Source organism: Electrophorus electricus, chromosome 22 (genome assembly GCF_041902795.1).
Source record: "Electrophorus electricus isolate QZ-2024a chromosome 22, ASM4190279v1, whole genome shotgun sequence".
In the NCBI taxonomy this organism is placed as follows: Eukaryota; Metazoa; Chordata; class Actinopteri; order Gymnotiformes; family Gymnotidae; genus Electrophorus; species Electrophorus electricus.
The window spans coordinates 1,353,719-1,372,299 of NC_137518.1; the positions used below are offsets into that span (position 1 = coordinate 1,353,719).

The following is an 18,581-nucleotide window of genomic DNA, read 5'->3' on the forward strand; positions in this document are numbered from 1 at the left end:
ACCAAGAACACACACATGGACATCACATAGAATGGGTGACAAACAGCCAAATGAGGGCACACCAACCAATTGTTCTTCAAAACACAGACGTAATGTTTTTTATAACTCAGTTATATAGAACAAGGATATGGCTTGTTAGCCATCTTCTAAACTGGCAATACCTAGCAGCTCCCAGTTGAAGGTAGATAACTCAAGCTCAAATAAATAACCAAATAAACTGAAGATTTGTGAAGAGTTTTGTGCAAGGTTTTATTGAAACTGTAAGAGACGGGGGTTTCCCAACTCTCCTGGGCTAGATTTGGAACAAGAACAGATAGAAACTACTAAAGTACCAATAGGGCCATTATCTGTATATTCTGTGTTTGGCATAACTCTAGATAACCCCTTTCTCTTTCAATTTTAACCATGACATAAGTCTGAAGTCAGCAGTCACTATAATGATACTACCAACCTGCCCCTCTGCTAGCAAGCTGGCCATAATGTTCAACACAAACATTGTTCATTTGTTCCTACAAGATGACATTTGCTTTCAGTTTAATACTAAAAACAACTGCACACCAGGACAAAGTCAAGGTTCAAAAGGCTTTATTGTCACTTCAGCTATACAAGTACACAGCAACAACGAAACAATGTTCCTCCATGACCATGGTGCAACACAAAACAAGTGCAACAGACAACACACTACACAAGTGCAACAATACAATGCAGTGCAATAATACCATAACAAATACAATACACAATGAGCAGACAGTGCATTTATTTTGATCAGTACACAGAACTGGGTTTTTGCATAGGAGTGATGCTATACATAGCAGTCACCGGTAGCAGCCAGAAACAGTTCAGAATACAGTACTGATTTAGTACAGTATTCTAGCAGCCAGTAGAAAGAATGTGCAAGAGTGCAAAAGGAGTGCATATTATATGTGTGTGAAGTTTGACTTCAGCAATTTGTCCAATACAAAAATAAAAAACAATGTGTGTCTGTGTATGTATGTATGTATGTATGTGTATAAGCACATGTGTGTGTGTGTGTGTGTGTGTGTGTGTGTGTGTGTGTGTGTGTGTGTGTGTGTGTGTAGAAGTGTCCATTTGTTTGGAATTGGAATTAGTCAGAGTTCAGGAGTCTGATGGCTTCTGGGAAGAAGTTGTTGCACAGTCTAGAGGTGAGGGACCGGATGCTGCGGTACCTTTTTCCAGATGGCGAAAGGGTGAACAGTTTGTGTGAAGGGTGTGTGGGGTATTCCACAATGCTGGTGGCTTTCTGGATGCAGCGTGTTGTGTAAATGTGTGATGGAGGGAAGAGAGACCCCAATGATCTTCTCAGCTGTTCTCACTATTCTCTGAAGGGTCTTGTGGTCAAAGACAGTGCAGTTCCAAAACCAGGTAGTGATGCAGCTGCTCAGGATGCTCTCTATAGTACCTCTGTAGAAGGTGGTGAGGATGGGTGATGGGAGATGTGCTTTTCTCAGTTTCTGAAGGAAGTAGAGATGTTGATGGGCTCTCTTGGTAATGGAACTGGTGTTCATGGTGCAGGTGAGGTTCTCCACCAAGTGAACACCAAGGAAATTGGTGTTCTTGATCTCCACTGAGGAGCCATTGATGGTAAACAGGGAGTGATCTCTCTGTGCTCTCTTGAAGTCAACAACCATCTCTTTTGTTTTGTCAACATGTAGATGCAGGTTGTTGACCTTGCACCAAATCACCAGTTCTCGCACCTCTGCTCTGTATGCTGACAAGACCCACCATGGTTGTGTCGTCAGTGAACTTGATGATGTGGTTCGACCTGTGCATTGCTGCACAGTCATGAGTCAGCAGTGTGAACAGCAGAGGCCTGAGTACGCTGCCCTGGGGAGCACCAGCACTCAGTGTGATGGTGTTGGAAGTGCTGCTCCTGATCCAGACTGACTGAGGTCTACCAGTCAAGAAATCCAGTATCCAGTTGTAATCGGAAGTGTTCAAGCCCAGTAAGCTCAACTTTCCAATCAGGTTCTGAGGAACAATGGTGTTGAATGCTGAACATCAATCTTACGTAGGTGCCCTTTTTATCCAGATATGTGAGTGCCAGTTGGAGTGTGGTGGAGATGGTATCCTCTGCAGAGCGGTTGGAGCGGTACGGTGCATACCCTTCATGATGGGTGTGAATGTGACACCGTGGACTTCTTTGGCACGGGGACGATGATGGTAGTCTTGAAGCATGTTGGGACAAATGGTGCAGCTCAGAGAAATATTGAAGATGTCTGTCAGGGCATCTGCAAGCTGGTCAGCACATTCTCTAAGCACACAACCTGGGATGTTGTCTGGTCCAGCAGCTTTCCGTGGGTTAACTCCATGCAGAGTTCACCTCACATCAGCCACAGTCAGGCACAGCACCTGGTCATTTTGCAGAGGGATGGACTTTTCTGGGAGGGAGGCATCAATATCACAGGATGGTGATGTTTTCCTGCAGTTCGTAATGTCTCGAATGCTCTCCCACATGTGCCGTGTGTCACTAGTGTCTTTGAAGTGTCCATGGATCCTCTGTGTGTGTGCACGCTTTGCCTCCCTGATCACACGTGACAGTTTGGCTCTTGCTTTTCTAAGAGCCTCTTTGTCACCTTCTCTGAAGCCTGAGTCATGGGTCTTCAGTAGCATGCGCACCTCAGCAGGCATCCATGGCTTCTGGTTGGGGCGTGTGGTGATGGTCTTGGAGACAGTAACATCATCAATGCACTTGCTGATGTAGCCAGTCACTGATGCTGTATACTCCTCCAGGTTAACAGCATCTGGAATGCTGTCGCTGAGCCATGTTTTAGTAAAGACTAAAACACAGCAATCTCTGAACTCTCGCTGTGTAATCTGCTAGAGTCTGATGCAGTCCAGTTAATTTTCCAAGGAGCAGACATTTGAGAGGACTAGACATGGCAGAGCTGGTCCGCTAGAATTAGATTTTAGCCTAGCACGGACCCCAGCTTGCTTCCCTTGATTCTGCTTCCTTGCACACCACTTGCGGTGCCTCCTCCTCTGGCATTCGGGCTCAGGCGATGCCATGGTCTGCAGGCCTGGTTCCCATAGCAACCCAAGCTCACAAAGCATCGTCCAGGTAAGTTTGTGCATGGTGTCTTAAGTGTAGCAGGCTCTGGCAGTGGTATACATGGAGGTTGGTTGTGGTTTAAATTGTTGGAAAAATGTGTTGTAGAGATGACAATTAGTAACACAATAGCACCATTTATCTGACCTGGAGTGGCCACTGTGTGCTACCGTGCGGCCATCTTGCCTGCATGTAACTACCTTTGAGTGATCCTTGGTTTGTAGCATCTGTCTCTGGTTAGACTTTCACCAATTTAACAGATCCATTGATTAACTCATTTAAAATGGTCTGTACCTTGTTAATGCTGATGGAAATACCAAAAGGTACAGGACAGTCAAGTGCAGTCATTTAGTGTCTGTCTACACCGCAAAATGAAGTTCCTCCTCACATTTTCCAGCTGTAGGAAATGTTACTACTAGCTAATTGCTCTTTTAAAGTACTCTGATGTGCACGGCACTTAAACGTGGTCACTGTTGATAGGCCTAACAATCTTCTTACTACCTAGCTAAGACCTGTAAGAACTAATAAATGAATTATCAAGCAAATTAACATACTGGTGAATCCAACAAATAAATAAATATGAACGCTGGTTTATCACCCAATAAGATCTGTCGTGAACTGGTCTGATCTGACCTTGCTCACGAGCAACTGGATGAAGAAAGTTGAACTCTATTGGCTGTTGAAACTGGCAGGTGGATTTCTTTACCTTATTATAGAATGGTACTTTTAAACACATGGGCACAAAAATGGTGTTTTAGGACACTTAAACATTTTAAACTAACATTTAAATGCTGAAAAATTGACTACTTTGGCTTTCTATAGGACCAATAATTAAAAGTGTTTAAAATGAGCACTGCAGTCTAAATTCAAAATATCGGCGTTGTTTGCCACCGAGGACATACAGAGTGTGCCCTAATCAGCATGTTTACCCAGAAAGTGGTACATCATTTCACTGTAATATCTACCCATCAATATAACGCTAACAAAATGTAAACACATTGACTGATCCAGTCACAAAACTGCCTAACCTCTTCTAAACAGCTAACGTTACACGTTTTTTTATTGGATACGATAGCTAAAGGGCTACTAGCTACGGATGGGTATCACTGGATTTGGACGTCAGAATTCAATGAACATAGAGATACCACATTCGTAAATAATACAGTCAATTTAGAGCCAAACTTGCGCTTTTTATCCTGCGTTTCTGTTACGAAATGCTCGGTTGTTGCCGAGGCAGTAAACAGCTGTGGCCCGTCTGCCCCCCCAGGCCTTCTGGGAAATGTAGGCTGAGAAGGACACGTTGTAAATGTAAATGGAAAAGGTGATATAGTGGCATTTAATTAAATTGTTATAATTTAGTCATTTAAATTCTTTAAAATGTCATATTAAAATATATACTTTATATAATTTAAATTAGAATATTTTACTAATACATTATAATATTATAATATGGTTCTAATTTTATATTAAATTGGAAACAAACAAGCAGGAAGCCCCTGCACTGAACAAGCACCCCTCACCCAGACCCCACCCACATCTGCACCTCCACCCACAACTCCATCCCCACATGCGCACCCCCACCCCCACATCCGCTCCTCCACCTACATGTATCCAGGCAATTGGTTGAGTACAGTATGTAATCTGTTCTCATCCCCTCATTAAGACATACTGGAATCACAAAGCCAGTGCTTGATCATTTGTATTATGGAGCATTTTAATTTATTTAGTTATTAATTATTCAATCACTTTTGGCTTTTTCAGCAGTCACAATACATTCAGCATCAGTATATTGAAATATAATAGACATATCACACAAAATATTTATTATCACACTTCATACAAAAATCTAAATCTTTTATAAAACATTTAGACATAATCTAAAGTCATTTAATAGTCATTTACATTTTCTGGCAAAAATCACTGATAATAAAGATAACACATGTTAAAATACTCATATTTATTTTTTCCAATACATTATTTAAAATATTTTTATTTACCACAATACTCACATATAAGAATATCTGCTGCAGTAATGCTAAAATGAAATGAGAAGTGTGAGGTGGACACAACCTGGGCTGCTCCTCACTCCCTGCTGCCCCCTCCTCACACTCACACTCTCTCACACTCACACTACTCTACCATTCCCTCTCTTGCTCACTCTCTCATTCACTCAGTCTCTCTCTCACACTCATTTTGTCATTCAGTCTCCTCCTCACTCTCAGTCTCTCTGTGCTTTTGATGTTCTCTGCCTCCTGGTGGCCATTGAAATACAGTGTATTTTCTAAATTCAATACCACAACACCACTATGATTCTCTGTGCTCATTGGCTTTCACTGGAAATATTTAGTGCTTTTAAGTTTGGACCATTACAGTAGAGGAGCAGGGGAACAATGTCAGGATGAAGGTCAGGAGCCCAAGAGGACTCTGGGATGCCATGTGCAAACACAGTAGAGCAAGTCATCGTACCGAGTATTATATCATGTGCACTTATTTGTAAAGAACAAGAAATGTAATGTATAAGAATATTAAAATAGTCATTATTATTAAAAACAATCTAATGTTGGACCAGTCATTGTAGTTCGTGCAAGGCTACATGCTTAATCTCTAAGGGAAAATGTGACCGTGTTCGGGTAATATTACCTTTGAAAATATGAATTAGTGGCTCAAATTATGATTTCATTCCACTGTAAACTGAAGGAATGTTAAAACCAGGCCTGTAATTCTTTATGTAGTGTCTACATCTGTGTATTCACAAGGACTTAAGTAAATCATTATGGCTGGATAATGGTATTTAGAATGGTGTCAACAATTACATGATAAAACAAATAACAAGTGAAAAGGAAATATAAGTAAATCAAATGACTTCTCACTCATAAAGGAACAGGGAGTATACAAGTACACGCACAAGTATACTGGAATTATTATGATAAGATCTGAAATAACTACATTATCTGAGAGAGAGATGAACGCCAGTCTCTCTGTCAGACACATTTACCCATCCACAGTGTACTCTTTAGCATTAACACTGTATTCATGGTCACAAATCATGTAGTAATCATATTTGAAGCAGCTTTTATGGAAAGTGTTTGTTTACTGGTCTTTACTGGTTGTACATGAAAGATTTACAGAGATCTTGGAGGTCCAAAATGTTGCATTCATAAGGATTCTTGTATTCAAAAGATAAACTGAAATATAAGGAAGCATGTTTAATCCATCGGTTCTTATTATTTATAGATCTGAATATGGAACAGTGGGACCATTCCAGGGGCGGGGCAAGGATGAAGCATGGGCGGAGCAGGGTGCGGAGGGGCGGAGCAGGGACAGGAAGACAGCAATCACAAGATACTTGATTCTGGCTTGGTAATATAACTGTGTAAAACCTATAAGACACTGATGACCTCCATCTATATGTTAAGAGAACGTTTCTGGACACAGATAAGCAGGGTGGGGGTATTTCCTTTACAGCTGTAATTTCCTTCATGCTGTCCTTCTGTTGCGCGTGCAGCCCCTGCTGCTGGCTGTCGCCCTGGACGTTAGAAGACGCTCTGACGTCGGTTCTTGCCCCGACCTGAATTTGGGAAGAAGCAGTCGAACTATGCCCAGTTATGCCGCTGGACACCTTTTGTTGTATGTCAAGCAAATGGCATCTTTTTTATAATTATTATTTCAGCACTTGGTTTAAGAATTAAAGCCTTCGTCTTACTGCCCTGCTCTGTTTCGAGATTTCATTGCTCATGTCATCTGCTGCAGCTGTACTGAGATTCAGGAAGAACCCGAAACTGAGCAGGGCAGTGAGTCCCTAGGACTTAGAGTGAGACCACGGTCTTACAGCAGAAAAATCAAGTCAAAGACTTTGATGCTGAGGTGCAAAGGGCTCTTGACATCGGGAAGAAATGTGGGATGAGCATTACAGTAAAAACCCTGGTGCTGAATTGCCTCTTATGGGATTGAATTGCCTCACAGGCTTTAGTAACCTCTAACATGCTTGAATCACTTCTTGTAGGGATGAATCAACTCTTATAGTTATGAATGATCACTTATGGTGTTGAATAAACTCATACAGTGTTGAACTGCCTCATGCAAGCAGATGGACATTGTGCACTGTGGCTCACAGGTACTATGTCCTTGCTTCCTGAAGGACATTTCCTGCAGATTGCCTTCAATCAAGCCAATCAACTAAATGAACTGCTTGCAAACTAAGTTGTTTGCAAAATCCTGGACTGGCTTTGGATTCAAGCACCAGGATGGAGTGTCAGGGCTTTAGGTAGTTAAGTGGGGCAGGAGAACGGTACCTGGGGGGTGGAAGACCGAGCTACGGTGGCCTGGATCCTTCTGGAGCTGGATGTCCTTCAGCGAGAACACGGAGGCAGCTGGGTGCAGATGGGGAGGGGTTAGAGAGGGTGGATGGCCACTCCAGGGCTTACTCACCAAGGCATGGCTGGGGGTATGGGTGGGGGTACTCACTGTCTGGTATGGAGTGGATATCCTCTCCCAGACTGAGGAAGTACGCGTGCCTCAATGATGCCTCGGCCGAGATCCTCTTCCTGGTGTCATACTGTAGCCAGGCAGTAAGAGGACACAGATCAGGAAGAGTGTACGTGAGTGTACAGTACCAGTCAAAGGTTTGGAGACACACAAAAGAATGCATGTTTTTAATAGTAATAAAGGTATTTTAATCACATGGATTATGCTTAAATTTGTTTCTAAGACAAATATAATTTGGGAATGGTGTTAACCTATATATATATATATATATATATATATATATATATATATATATATATATATATATATATATATATGAAATCATTTTCAAAATACACATACACACACGATTGATTCACCCTCAGTAAATAGTTTTCTTGCAGAACTTTAGTTCCTACAAGTGCTGTGTGACACGTGAGAAATGACTTCAAGACAGATGGAAAAGCACCACAGGTGTTGCCTCGTGAAGCAGGTTCAGAGAATAGAAAGAGCGCAAAACTGTCATCGAAGTGCAGGATGGTTCTAAAACAGTCAATATCTGTTTACCACAGCATCAACACGTGTTTTAGCTCATTGATTTGGTACCTTTCCTGTTTTTTTAATGTATAAAATAGTGAAAAGAAACAGAGTAGGTGTCCAGACTTTTGCCTGCTGCTGTATGTGCATGACATCAGGACTGATATGAGATAAAGGTTTAATTAGTTTTGCCTTTTATTTTATTTTACATTATGTTTTGTGCTGTTAATGGTATTTCATTGATTTACTTAATTAGCAAGTCTCCTCTTTGAGATTGTGGAGGTAAAATGAAACTCTTATATACAAAGTTGTTTATTAGTGTTGTTTTTTTTGTTTTGTTTTTTTTTTCAAAAGCAAAACGTAATTGAAACCGTGATTTCCATTCTACTAATCAGTCACCAGTCCCCAGGGGCCACCGTAAATGAAGAATCTGAATACTAGCTGCTGTTTGCATGCGCCCAGCAGGGCAGTGGTGTCTCAGTGGTGAAGGTACTGGACTTTTAATCAGAAGGTTGCTGTTTCAAGTCCCTCCGCTACCCAGTTGCCACTGTTGGGCCCCTGGATGAGGCCCTTAACCGTTAATTGTTCAAAATTGTATTCAGTCACAATTGTAAGTAGCTTTGGATAAAAGTGTCTGAATGCTGTAGAATGCATGACTCCATGTGATGTCATTTGTAGTTTGGGTGGTGTTGCCATCTCTTCAAAAATTAGAATGGGATAATACACCCCCCCCCCCCCCCACTTGAAATGATGCTGAAAAATGTATTCTGTTGGAAATGCTTAAAACTTTTTATTTCTCTTTAAACATTACAATTCGTATAAAGGAAATCACCATGTTCAATTTTATTCAAAGTAGCTGACTTGTTAGCCTGTGAATTAGAAGACAGATGCACTTACGTATGTGACCACAAAATTAAGGGCGGAACAGAGGGGACAGTAAATCCGTTTCTGTTCCCGTGTTTTAGAGATATCGTTAGTGTGTGTGTGTTCAGTACAATCTCCATTCTACAGGTGCGCGTTAATGAGCGCGGCTGCGTCAGATCCGTCTCTTCACGCGGCTCTTTGTTAATAGCTTGTCGTTGGTGTGGGTGTGCCGGCTTGCTGGTCCCTCAGCTATAAAACCATTCCCCGATGAACCACCAATCACCACTGTCATGTTTCTCAAGGTATAAAATCGTCTTCGCTGGAGCTGGCGGCGTTTCAAATGAACGGTGCATTAGAGCGATCGCCCGAGCGGCGGCGGCGCCCTGGCTGCGCGATCAGTCAGCGGGGTTTGATGAGAAACAGGTGCGAGCTTCGGACTCATTAAGGGCGCTGTCACCATTAACGGATGACGCGCTCCGCAGCACGCCGCGGTCTTTCATCATATTGGCAGGTCACCTTTTGCTCACTCTGCGTGTGATGCGCGCGCCGAGAGAACCGTACCTGTAGACAAACGCGCGGAGCTTTACGCGTTCAGTAAAAAATAAAACTTTGCCTTTTAAACGGAAGCACGCGATCGCTCTGCGCTCTCCCCCGCGCGCTAAAAGTTCTCCTGCCTGCCTCCGCTTGACTGAAGCGGGATTTAGAGCTTTCAATTTGCCTTTGTTTACGCGTGTTTTGATATCGCTATATGACTCTTTGACACTTCTTCCGCGCGGTCTGATGGGACTTTGAGAAGCACGCAGACAGTGAAGAACTCGCGCAAGACACCCAAGCCTACACCTTAATTAGCGACCCGCGCCTGTGGCGGAGACGGGCTCAGTTGAGCTCTTCTACCGAGCGCTTAACGACCCACCCTCTGCCTTTTCCGCTACCAGGGGATATCTATAAATCCACGCAGGAGTGAATCCCCGGCGTTATAAAGCACCTCGCTGGCCCTTGCACATGTCGTGTGCTCATTAGGAATTTTATGGATCTGCAGGCTACAACAGGATATCAGCAGGACAAAGCACAGGATGTATGGGCTGCATTCCGGCGCTGTCAGCTAGGGCTATTCTCATTATCTCCCAGGAGCTGTTTTGAGAAGGGGTTTTTTTAATCGCCGTGAATCCCAATTGTAGAGTGTTCATCTTTGGAAATAGCTTTGACTTCTGCATATAAATGAATCTTGGTTGTGGATTTAAAGGGATTTTCAGTGGAAAATTACAATTGTTGATGTATTTTACTTCGGGCCTGTTGATCCGTCTCAGGGCTTTACAGTATCGTAAGCGGCCATATTTAAAAATCATTATATCGGATTTTTACATTTAAATCTTCCTAAAGGTTAAAACGCCAATGTTATCGCTAACTGCTTCATGTTGTTGCTTTTCTAAAGCGTATTTCCCAGCCAGGCTGGCTCTTGACTTATTAAAAATGCTCCTAAAATATGTGTGTACTGAGTGGGAAATGCTACGGACTAAATATTGGCTGAAGGGACACGCAGAAAAAGTTCAGCTTGTACTATGAACAACAACAACAGCAGCAGCAGTAGCAGCAAACTTTAAAAGCAAAAGGTCAGTTTTTATTCACCTTTAAAAAGTTGCTTCCACTTACCAGGAGAAGAGTTGTGAGAAGGTCGATGCCTTCCGTGTCCAGCCTGCAGTTGCACAGAGAGAGAGAAGGGAGGACCTTCAGCCAAATGGCAAATAAATACATACATAAATAAATGGGGGGGGGGGGGAAAGCCTCCTGCAGCTCTTGCAGAATAAATCCGCAAGGCCTAAGCTCATTAGGGGACCACTGCTTTGTTCATTATTCAAAGCTCCTCGGAATTCGGCAAGATGAATTCCAAACAATAGTGGCTGCCTCGGTTTCAAGGGCTTCAGGTCGCAAGTTTGTTCATAATTCACATGCTTAGGTTTGCTTCATTTGGCTCCACGAATACAAAGACTAAAGATTTGGCTTGGGCTGCCGCCTAGCCGCTAAGCGTACTTACGAACTTCTGTTACCTGGGAACGTGATTTATAAGGGCCTGGGCTCTGTATTGGGGAAACAGGTAGGACCTGAACTCCTCATTAGCCGTAATCCCAGGACACGTCTCCTCAGTTGGGGTGCCTGGATAAACGGAATCAAAACAGAATCATTTGTTCCCAGTGTACATGATTATAATGTCGCACATGTGGCTATTGCAGGGCAGATGACCATGCAACACAAATAAGGCCCTGTAGAGATACGCCATTCATGGGGCAACAGACTTTGGGCTTCGATGCTTGACTGGATGTGTCTTTGCCATCCCAAACATAGTATAACTTGTGGCAGTACCTGAAACATATTTAAGGAAAACGAGGCCAGCTGCCATGACACATCACTGGCAGAAATGTTTTCTTCCCGAGAAGCTGTCAAATGTCGTACCCATAAGACGAAATATCAGGTGTAGCTCCTCCTTGACAGTCGATCCAGGAAACAACGGCCTTCCCGTCGCCATTTCATACAGAATGCACCCGACACCCCTGAACCAGAGACAAGGAACCATCATTTGGACACACAATGCCACGCTCTGCTTAATTCCTTTCATGTTCTTATGGGGGGGGGGAGATGGCAACCCCTCGTTCATTCCAAAATAAATGAATAAATCTTGACATTTCCACGCAGCGGGGATAATTAGCATGAAAGACTGGATTCTAACAGATTTTCTGGCTGCGGTTAAGGTGAATTTAAAGATGGCTTCTGCAGCGTGTTTCCGATTCCCAGCAGTTTGGAAGGGAGCCATGAGAAGTCTGTGAGCTGTAGATATCGGGAAGAGAAGAGACGTGCCCGCCGTCACACACGGATTGATTAGCTCCTGGGCTAATCCCCCGGATTACTGAAACACACAGGGCTTCTTATTGAACACTAGAGTCTGGGTTTTAAACAAACAAAATGGGGAAAAAAAAGAAAGAGAAACATTTGTATCTGTCGCCGTGTCAACAATTCGTGAAACCTGAGGCGTGAGAGTCAACTTCGTGCAGGTGGGAAGAGACAGATCTGTACAGGAAGAAAGCACATCACACGCAGACCCTTGAGATGTATGATGTCGGTGCTCATCGAGACAGAGGGTTTCATTCAGCTCGTAATCCAAAGGTCACATGAGTGCCCACATGAGACCATAACTTCTAATTCATTCTCACTGATTAAGACTTGCAGTGTTTGCCTGTGTGAGATGTAAGCCAAAGAGACCGTATGTGGTGTGCATTTTCCTGAAGGCCTTGCCATGACAGATAGCGTGTGGCACAGTATGTAGGTCAGCAGCTCCTCACCACATGTCTATGGGCGTTGAGTACTCAGTGGAGCCCAGGAGAACGTCGGGGGGCCGGTACCACAAAGTCACCACCTCGTTTGAGTAGGTCTTCGTCGGGACAGACTTTGCCCTCGCTAGACCTAACAAGGCAGAGGGACAAGAAACATTCTTCAGGCACGAAACAAATGTTGCTCGGTAACCCGGTAATTGGGCCGGCGTTGTCTCGAGATTTGTTCAGTTTGGAACTTCTGAAGCGCGCCGTTGCTGAGGGGAAGGGGGTGAGGAGAGGGAGCCGAGCTGGAGCCGAGCTGGCGTAATCGACTGAAAGAGCCTCACCAAAATCAGCAAGCTTGAGTTCCCCCTTCTCGTTGATGAGCAAGTTCTGTGGCTTGAGGTCCCTGTGTAGAATTTTTCTTTTATGGCAATACGCTAAGCCACGGAGAAGTTGGAACATAAAGACCTAGTGAGAGAGAGGAAGAGAGAGGTGCGTGGGGGAGGGGCGGTTAATATAAAAGTGAGCTCTGAGGTAATAACTGATACCATAAACAAAAAGAATTATGTGGGGGAGTTAATGTGTGAATTGGATTCCTCTGATTGGGAGGTGATGATGGATGGAGGTCTGGAAGGTACCTTCACATTACTCATGCTCATGATGTTTCTACAGTTGTCTAAGTACTGCTTCAAATCACTGTCCTGTGGAAAGAGAGAACACCTTCAGAGGAGCGGTTAGCGCGCGGAGCCACCCGGAAGTGCTCCGGCCACTGCACACATTGGTTTCACGTGTATGGTTTCGTGTGCATCTCAAAGCGTCACTCCTAAAAACTAACTGGCTGCATTAGTGTGCAGGAGAAGAGGGCTTACCAGATACTCGAAGACCAGAGTGAGGCAGCGGTCAGTGTGAATGATGTCATGCAGGGTCACGATGTTGGCGTGTTTCAGGTTCTTTAGCAGCGAAACTGCGGCAACACAAACACGACGAGACCGCGCCGTCACCATCCTGAATGCTCACCAAACCACCACTATACCAACTCTTCGCCACTCTTCACTGAAATCCATCCTGACACTATTTCCCTGTACCGCGGCTCAGCCCATGCGGGCATTTCCCAGCATGACCACTGGGGGGCAGCGTCGCTTCACATTGCACGCCCTCTTTAGCGATTCCTCTCACGTAAACACCGTCTCATTTAGCAGGAGGAAGTCAGGCCCGGGGGATGCGAAGCCTGCGGCTCACTACGCTAAGATTTGTACTCCTGGCTGCAATCTGGAGCTTTAACAACCAGGGAGCTTAGAAATGGGCAGTTATTCTGGGGTAGAGAGGGGCATCTCGGAGAAGGACGCTACCTTCCCTGATGGCCGTGCACGGGGCGCCTTCCTCGTGCTCGAGCCGGATCTCTTTCAGGGCCACCAGGTTTTCTGTCAGCTTGCTGCGTCCTTTGAACACCGTGGCGTAAGTCCCCTGTTGTAGAAATAAACATTTAAATACCGCAGATTTGCATGAAACCCCGCTCCTCTTGCAAGACTTGCATCAGACGCGTCCGGCCGCGTAACGGGTGGACATCAAACGTAACACAAACCGACGAATAAAAGGCCTGAGAAGTGACGTGAGGAAATGATGTGATTTTGTTGAGAGACGGGAATTAAAAGGATGAAGATGGAAGAGTTATGTGGTGTGTGTGTGTGTGTGTGTGTGTGTGTGTGTAGAAAGGGGAGCGGGAGAGAGGAAGAGGATGAGGGAGTTAAAAGACAAGGGCAGATTAATTCTCATTAATTCCAGTCATTTGGGCTTTCGGGTTCCTGATCCTCACTAAAGCACCGCTTGCTTCCCCAAAAGTCAATGCACATCAGATTTCATTAAAAAATAAACGTATAATACATTAAAGCCTCGGTGCTCATTTAGCATTCACTTTGGTATGCTTCAGCCCGTTATCAGCTGGCCGAGACCGTCCACGTCTGATATTCCAGACAATCCCTTTTTAAGGAAGCTGGCATGACAGAGACCGTCCCCGCGAGCCGGGGGGTGGGGGGGTGGTGTATTTTCCATGCCTCCTAGTGAGTGTGTTTTCTTGCAGTTAATGGAAAATTGACGGATTCTGTGCGGCGTGACTTTGAGAAGGGATTGATGAGCCTTCTCCGTAGCACAGTGGCTCATACGAAGGCAGACCGAGCGTCTGCCCAAGATAACAGGAAGAGCACTGCTGTTTGCCACCACCAAGCCTGCATGGCTTCCCAATTACTCCGCTGGCCGATGCTCCCTTGACATTTAACACTGCTGTGTGTATCACATACGTGGACGTGGTTTGCTTTGGCAGAAGCCCGAAATCTTAAATAATCTGCCCCGCTTTAACCCAGCGACAGAAATGGCTGTGGACTCACCTCGCCCAGTTTGCCCAGTTTCACATAGGTCTCCAGTTTCCCAAAGCCGATGTCAGACTGGAAATGACAAACACACGTCCATGTACACGTGGGAAAGGCTCACAGTACTCATTAATGTGTTCCCTGCTCTTTTTGGTTTACAGCTCCAAAAATACTTTGCGTAAACAGATTTACAGTCAGAAGCTTCAGATGGAATCAACATGGAACACTGAAATTTGACCTGGATCAAAACAGCACTTAATCTCTTTTGGTATCACCAACATAAGGTATTTTAACACAGTACCCTGTGCCCACATGTTCTAACTCCAGAAAATAATCTTTTTTTTAGTGCCGTACATTTTAACATGGACATCCAGCTCTGTTCACTGTTATGTGAATCGTTGGCTGAATTCTGGGAAGTATCTCCTGTGTGTGTGTGTGTGTGTGTGTGTGTGTGTGTGTGTGAAACCGACCAGTGAGGCTCTTCTGGACATGCGGCTGAGAGGTTTGCAAGGCTCAGGACTCTGCATCTGCAGTTTTTTTAGAATCTCCGGTGGCAGGCGAATGTCCATGGGCAGAGACATTTGCTTACTGACATCCTACTCACACAAACACACACACACACACACACACACACACAACAAAATTTGTGCATGCTGTCAACGGAATCATGCAACAAAGGTGTTTAGCGCAGAACGTCAAGGTGAATTCAACAGCTTTGTAGTCTGAGAACAGTGAAATCTGAAAATAAAAGACAACGCTGGTGAATAACAGATGCGGTGTTATGTTTATGGTTCGATTCCTCCTTGCTTGTCCTTTGTTGGTGAACTTGAAATGTTTTCCTAGACAAGTATGAGAAGATACTTGAATAAGAATATTGGATACCTTAAATAATTACCTTGATAATTAAGTGAGAAATTACTCAGTGAAACAATTCTTTGAAATTTACAACACATAAAACTTACAAGAGTTGGTGAACACACTTCACCCGCACTGACAGCAGCACTGATCTGAAGGACTGAGAGAGGTTTGTATGGTGGCACCTTCAAACTTTACAGGAACCTGGCAGCCAAGCTGGGCTCTTACCCCTGCTCTCTGTCCCAGGCAGCTTTCGGTCCAGCTCAGGGGCTGGAATAAGGGTGCACACTGCATACGGAAGCTCCCAGAGGGTCACGAGGATCCCACTGGATTTCCAAATGGAGAGGGCACTCAGGCCAATTTTCCTCCGTGAGATACATGGCTGCTCAGCACCAGGGTTGACAGCAGGGTCCGAGAGGGCTCGGAATCTGAAGGCTCTGCCGGGATACGGGAGCCGGCTTAAAAAAAGAACCCGTCGCCTGCGTTTAAGTGAAGTCTCCATCTTTTAAGCAGCCCACTGGCAGACGTGATGTGGAGGAGTGGCTCGTAATGAAAAGCTTGCATTTGTCCTTCGCACACGGGTAGGCTTGTGTGTGTGTGTGTGTGTGTGTGTGTGTGTAGCGGGGGGGGGGAGGTGTATAGTGGCATCTTGAAAAGAGAAATGAGGAGGAAGACAATGGCAACAACTGCTGTTGAGGAAGAGTTTTGATGAATCTGTTATGCGCTCGTAAGAGAAGCCGTTTGGTGGGAGTTTTGTTTGGGTTTTGTTTGTTTCTTGACGTGATGGATGTCACCTTTAGCTGGACGATGCTGCCATTTATGGCACGGCTCATGCATTCTCCTCCGGGTGCCACATGTATAATAAGCCATTCAAGCTCCACCTCATGGCTATGTTCTTGTGAGCTGAGGAGCCTGTTTTAGATGCAACGCCGGCACTATTTCTTCAGGCCTTAGCGGAATACATTTGCTTTGTTGTGTTATATAACATCACATATGCATTAATGCTTTCCATAGAAACTTCTTACTTACATACGGGGGTTTGGGGGACTCGTACGAGTGTTACTGACCTCCATGGAGAAGCGCCGCTGCTGGACTCGGTTGTGGTACTGGAGCTGAGTGGGGGACCGGGCCTGGGGTTCCGAGGCCAGCTGACCGGGCTCTGCCTGCAGGCTGTGTAGACCTAGACTGTTCCCTACTAGATCTGTGGAATACAAGCGAAGAGCAGCAGGAGTTATGACAGCTGACTCGGAGTTTCACGAGCAGGGTTGTAGAGCCTCTAGATGTTCTCAGAGGGCAGGAACTATCCGTACACATTTATGGGCATTACTGCTGCAGTAATAAACATCCTTGCTGTTGTAGTAATAACACCAACCTCCCTCCTACAGCCGGCTGTTGTAGCAATAACACCAACCTCCCTCCTACAGCCGGCTGTTGTAGCAATAACACCAACCTCCCTCCTACAGCTGATCTCAAGAATATTAATCTAAAACAAACAGCTGTGTTGTTGCCCTGTCCTGACGACATTCAGCTACACACAGATGTGTGAGGAATTGCATTATAAAAAAAGTATTTGAAAAACAACTTCTGCACCTCAAGAATGGAGTTTGATCGGATCCAAACTGAGCACCTGATAACCCCACTCCTCGATTGGCCTGCTAACTCAATAACCGCGAGGTCAGCGTTGCCATATGCTGGTGACCGGAGACGCCATTAATCAAGTAAGGCATAATTGTGAGCCTCTCTGCAATTAGTCCTGGCTGCGTTGTGCTTCATGCGTTTATGATGGGGCCGATCTAAATGCATGTCAATCCAAGGCGCCCCAATTAATATACTCTATGTCAACAGACTGTCAGCACAAATCTAATTATGCCCCTATAAACCACACCTGATGTGAAGCACCAGGCGGGCCACGCTGGAGCCGTCAGGCAGCGGAGGCTGTGCGGATTGGCTGGGCCCAGTTCCGTCCCATCACAGAGGAAGGAAGGTGGGTGTCAAATCAAAATGGCTTTTCTGCTTCATCGGTTCAATTTGGATGAGGGGGCTTGTAGGGTCTTGAGGGGCGGCGGTGCGGAAACCTCGCCGGTCTACGCCGCGGCCCATGCAACAGCGCCATGATTGAGAGCCACCTCATTGTCAGAACGAGGCCAGCTGCCAAACGAGAACAGCCTGCCGGGTACGACTGTGCTGGGTGTGTCTTCCACAGGGCTCAGAGCAGACAGATCTGTGCACCCCTCATGGGGTTGGAATGGATCGCTGAGGCCCAGATGCTCGAGTAGGTCGTCAGCACAGGCTTCATTTCGTTATGGAGAGACGCCTGATCAGGGCAGGTGTTCAGCCATCCCACGAGTTCACTGGTGCAGCAAAGGCATCCGCCCTGGTATCAGATCCATCTGCTGCTGAGATGGTGTCGAGAGTTGCACTGGACCACGAACTCTTGCATTAAAATGACACAAATGACGAACACTGTCTCAAGGTTTGTGGACTAACTTCACATCGGAGGCCCGTGGAGATATGAGAGAGCGACAGGTTCCCGCCCTGACGGTGAGGGCCAGAAATCGTCCGAAATTGGATCTGAATCACTCGTGCACCTCAGGCTCTCGGCGAGAATCAAAGCCTATCTCATCTGCTCTAGGCTATCAGGGCACTGACCACCGATGCCACTGGCTCACGGCATCTCCCTCGGCTCCGCCTATCAGCTCTCTGATGAAAGCAAGAGATGACCACCTGCACCACGGCACCTCGATTCGGCTGGGCTCTAGACGCCGGGGGATGGGTCCTGATCTGGCTTTGATATCTTCAAAGCTGAAAACGGGGTGGGAAACGGCCGCTCACGACATGAGTGGGAGATCATGAGAGATAGAGAGAGAGAGAGAGAGAGAGAGAGAGAGAGAGCGAGAGAGAGAGAGAGTGGGAGAGAGAGAGAATGGGAGAGAGAGAGTGGGAGAAAGAGAGTGAGAGAGAGAACAGAGAGAGAGAGAGAGAGTGGGAGAGAGAGAGAGAGAGAGAGAGAGGGAGAGAGTGGGAGAGAGAGGGAGAGAGAGAGAGAGTGGGAGAGAGAGCGAGAGAGAGAGTGGGAGAGAGAGAGAGAGAGTGGGAGAGAGAGAGCGAGAGAGAGAGTGGGAGAGA

The 18,581-nt window shown here is 45.5% G+C and overlaps 1 protein-coding gene across 1 annotated transcript in view; it reads right to left on the reverse strand.

Moving 5' to 3' along the window:
* Positions 1-5,702: 5,702 nt before the first annotated feature.
* cdk18 (cyclin dependent kinase 18) overlaps positions 5,703-18,581 on the reverse strand; it is a 39,963-nt gene continuing 27,084 nt past the window's right edge. The window contains exons 3-16 of the mRNA XM_027024860.3: positions 16,523-16,656; positions 15,071-15,196; positions 14,619-14,675; positions 13,587-13,701; positions 13,107-13,201; positions 12,876-12,938; positions 12,582-12,705; positions 12,265-12,385; positions 11,381-11,478; positions 10,978-11,083; positions 10,583-10,625; positions 7,532-7,622; positions 7,360-7,437; positions 5,703-6,635 (exon numbers count right to left, since the gene is read on the reverse strand). Coding sequence (XP_026880661.1) covers positions 6,601-6,635; positions 7,360-7,437; positions 7,532-7,622; positions 10,583-10,625; positions 10,978-11,083; positions 11,381-11,478; positions 12,265-12,385; positions 12,582-12,705; positions 12,876-12,938; positions 13,107-13,201; positions 13,587-13,701; positions 14,619-14,675; positions 15,071-15,196; positions 16,523-16,656 — 1,286 coding nt within the window. The 3' untranslated portion in view covers positions 5,703-6,600. The remainder of the gene's footprint in view (positions 6,636-7,359; positions 7,438-7,531; positions 7,623-10,582; positions 10,626-10,977; positions 11,084-11,380; positions 11,479-12,264; positions 12,386-12,581; positions 12,706-12,875; positions 12,939-13,106; positions 13,202-13,586; positions 13,702-14,618; positions 14,676-15,070; positions 15,197-16,522; positions 16,657-18,581) is intronic.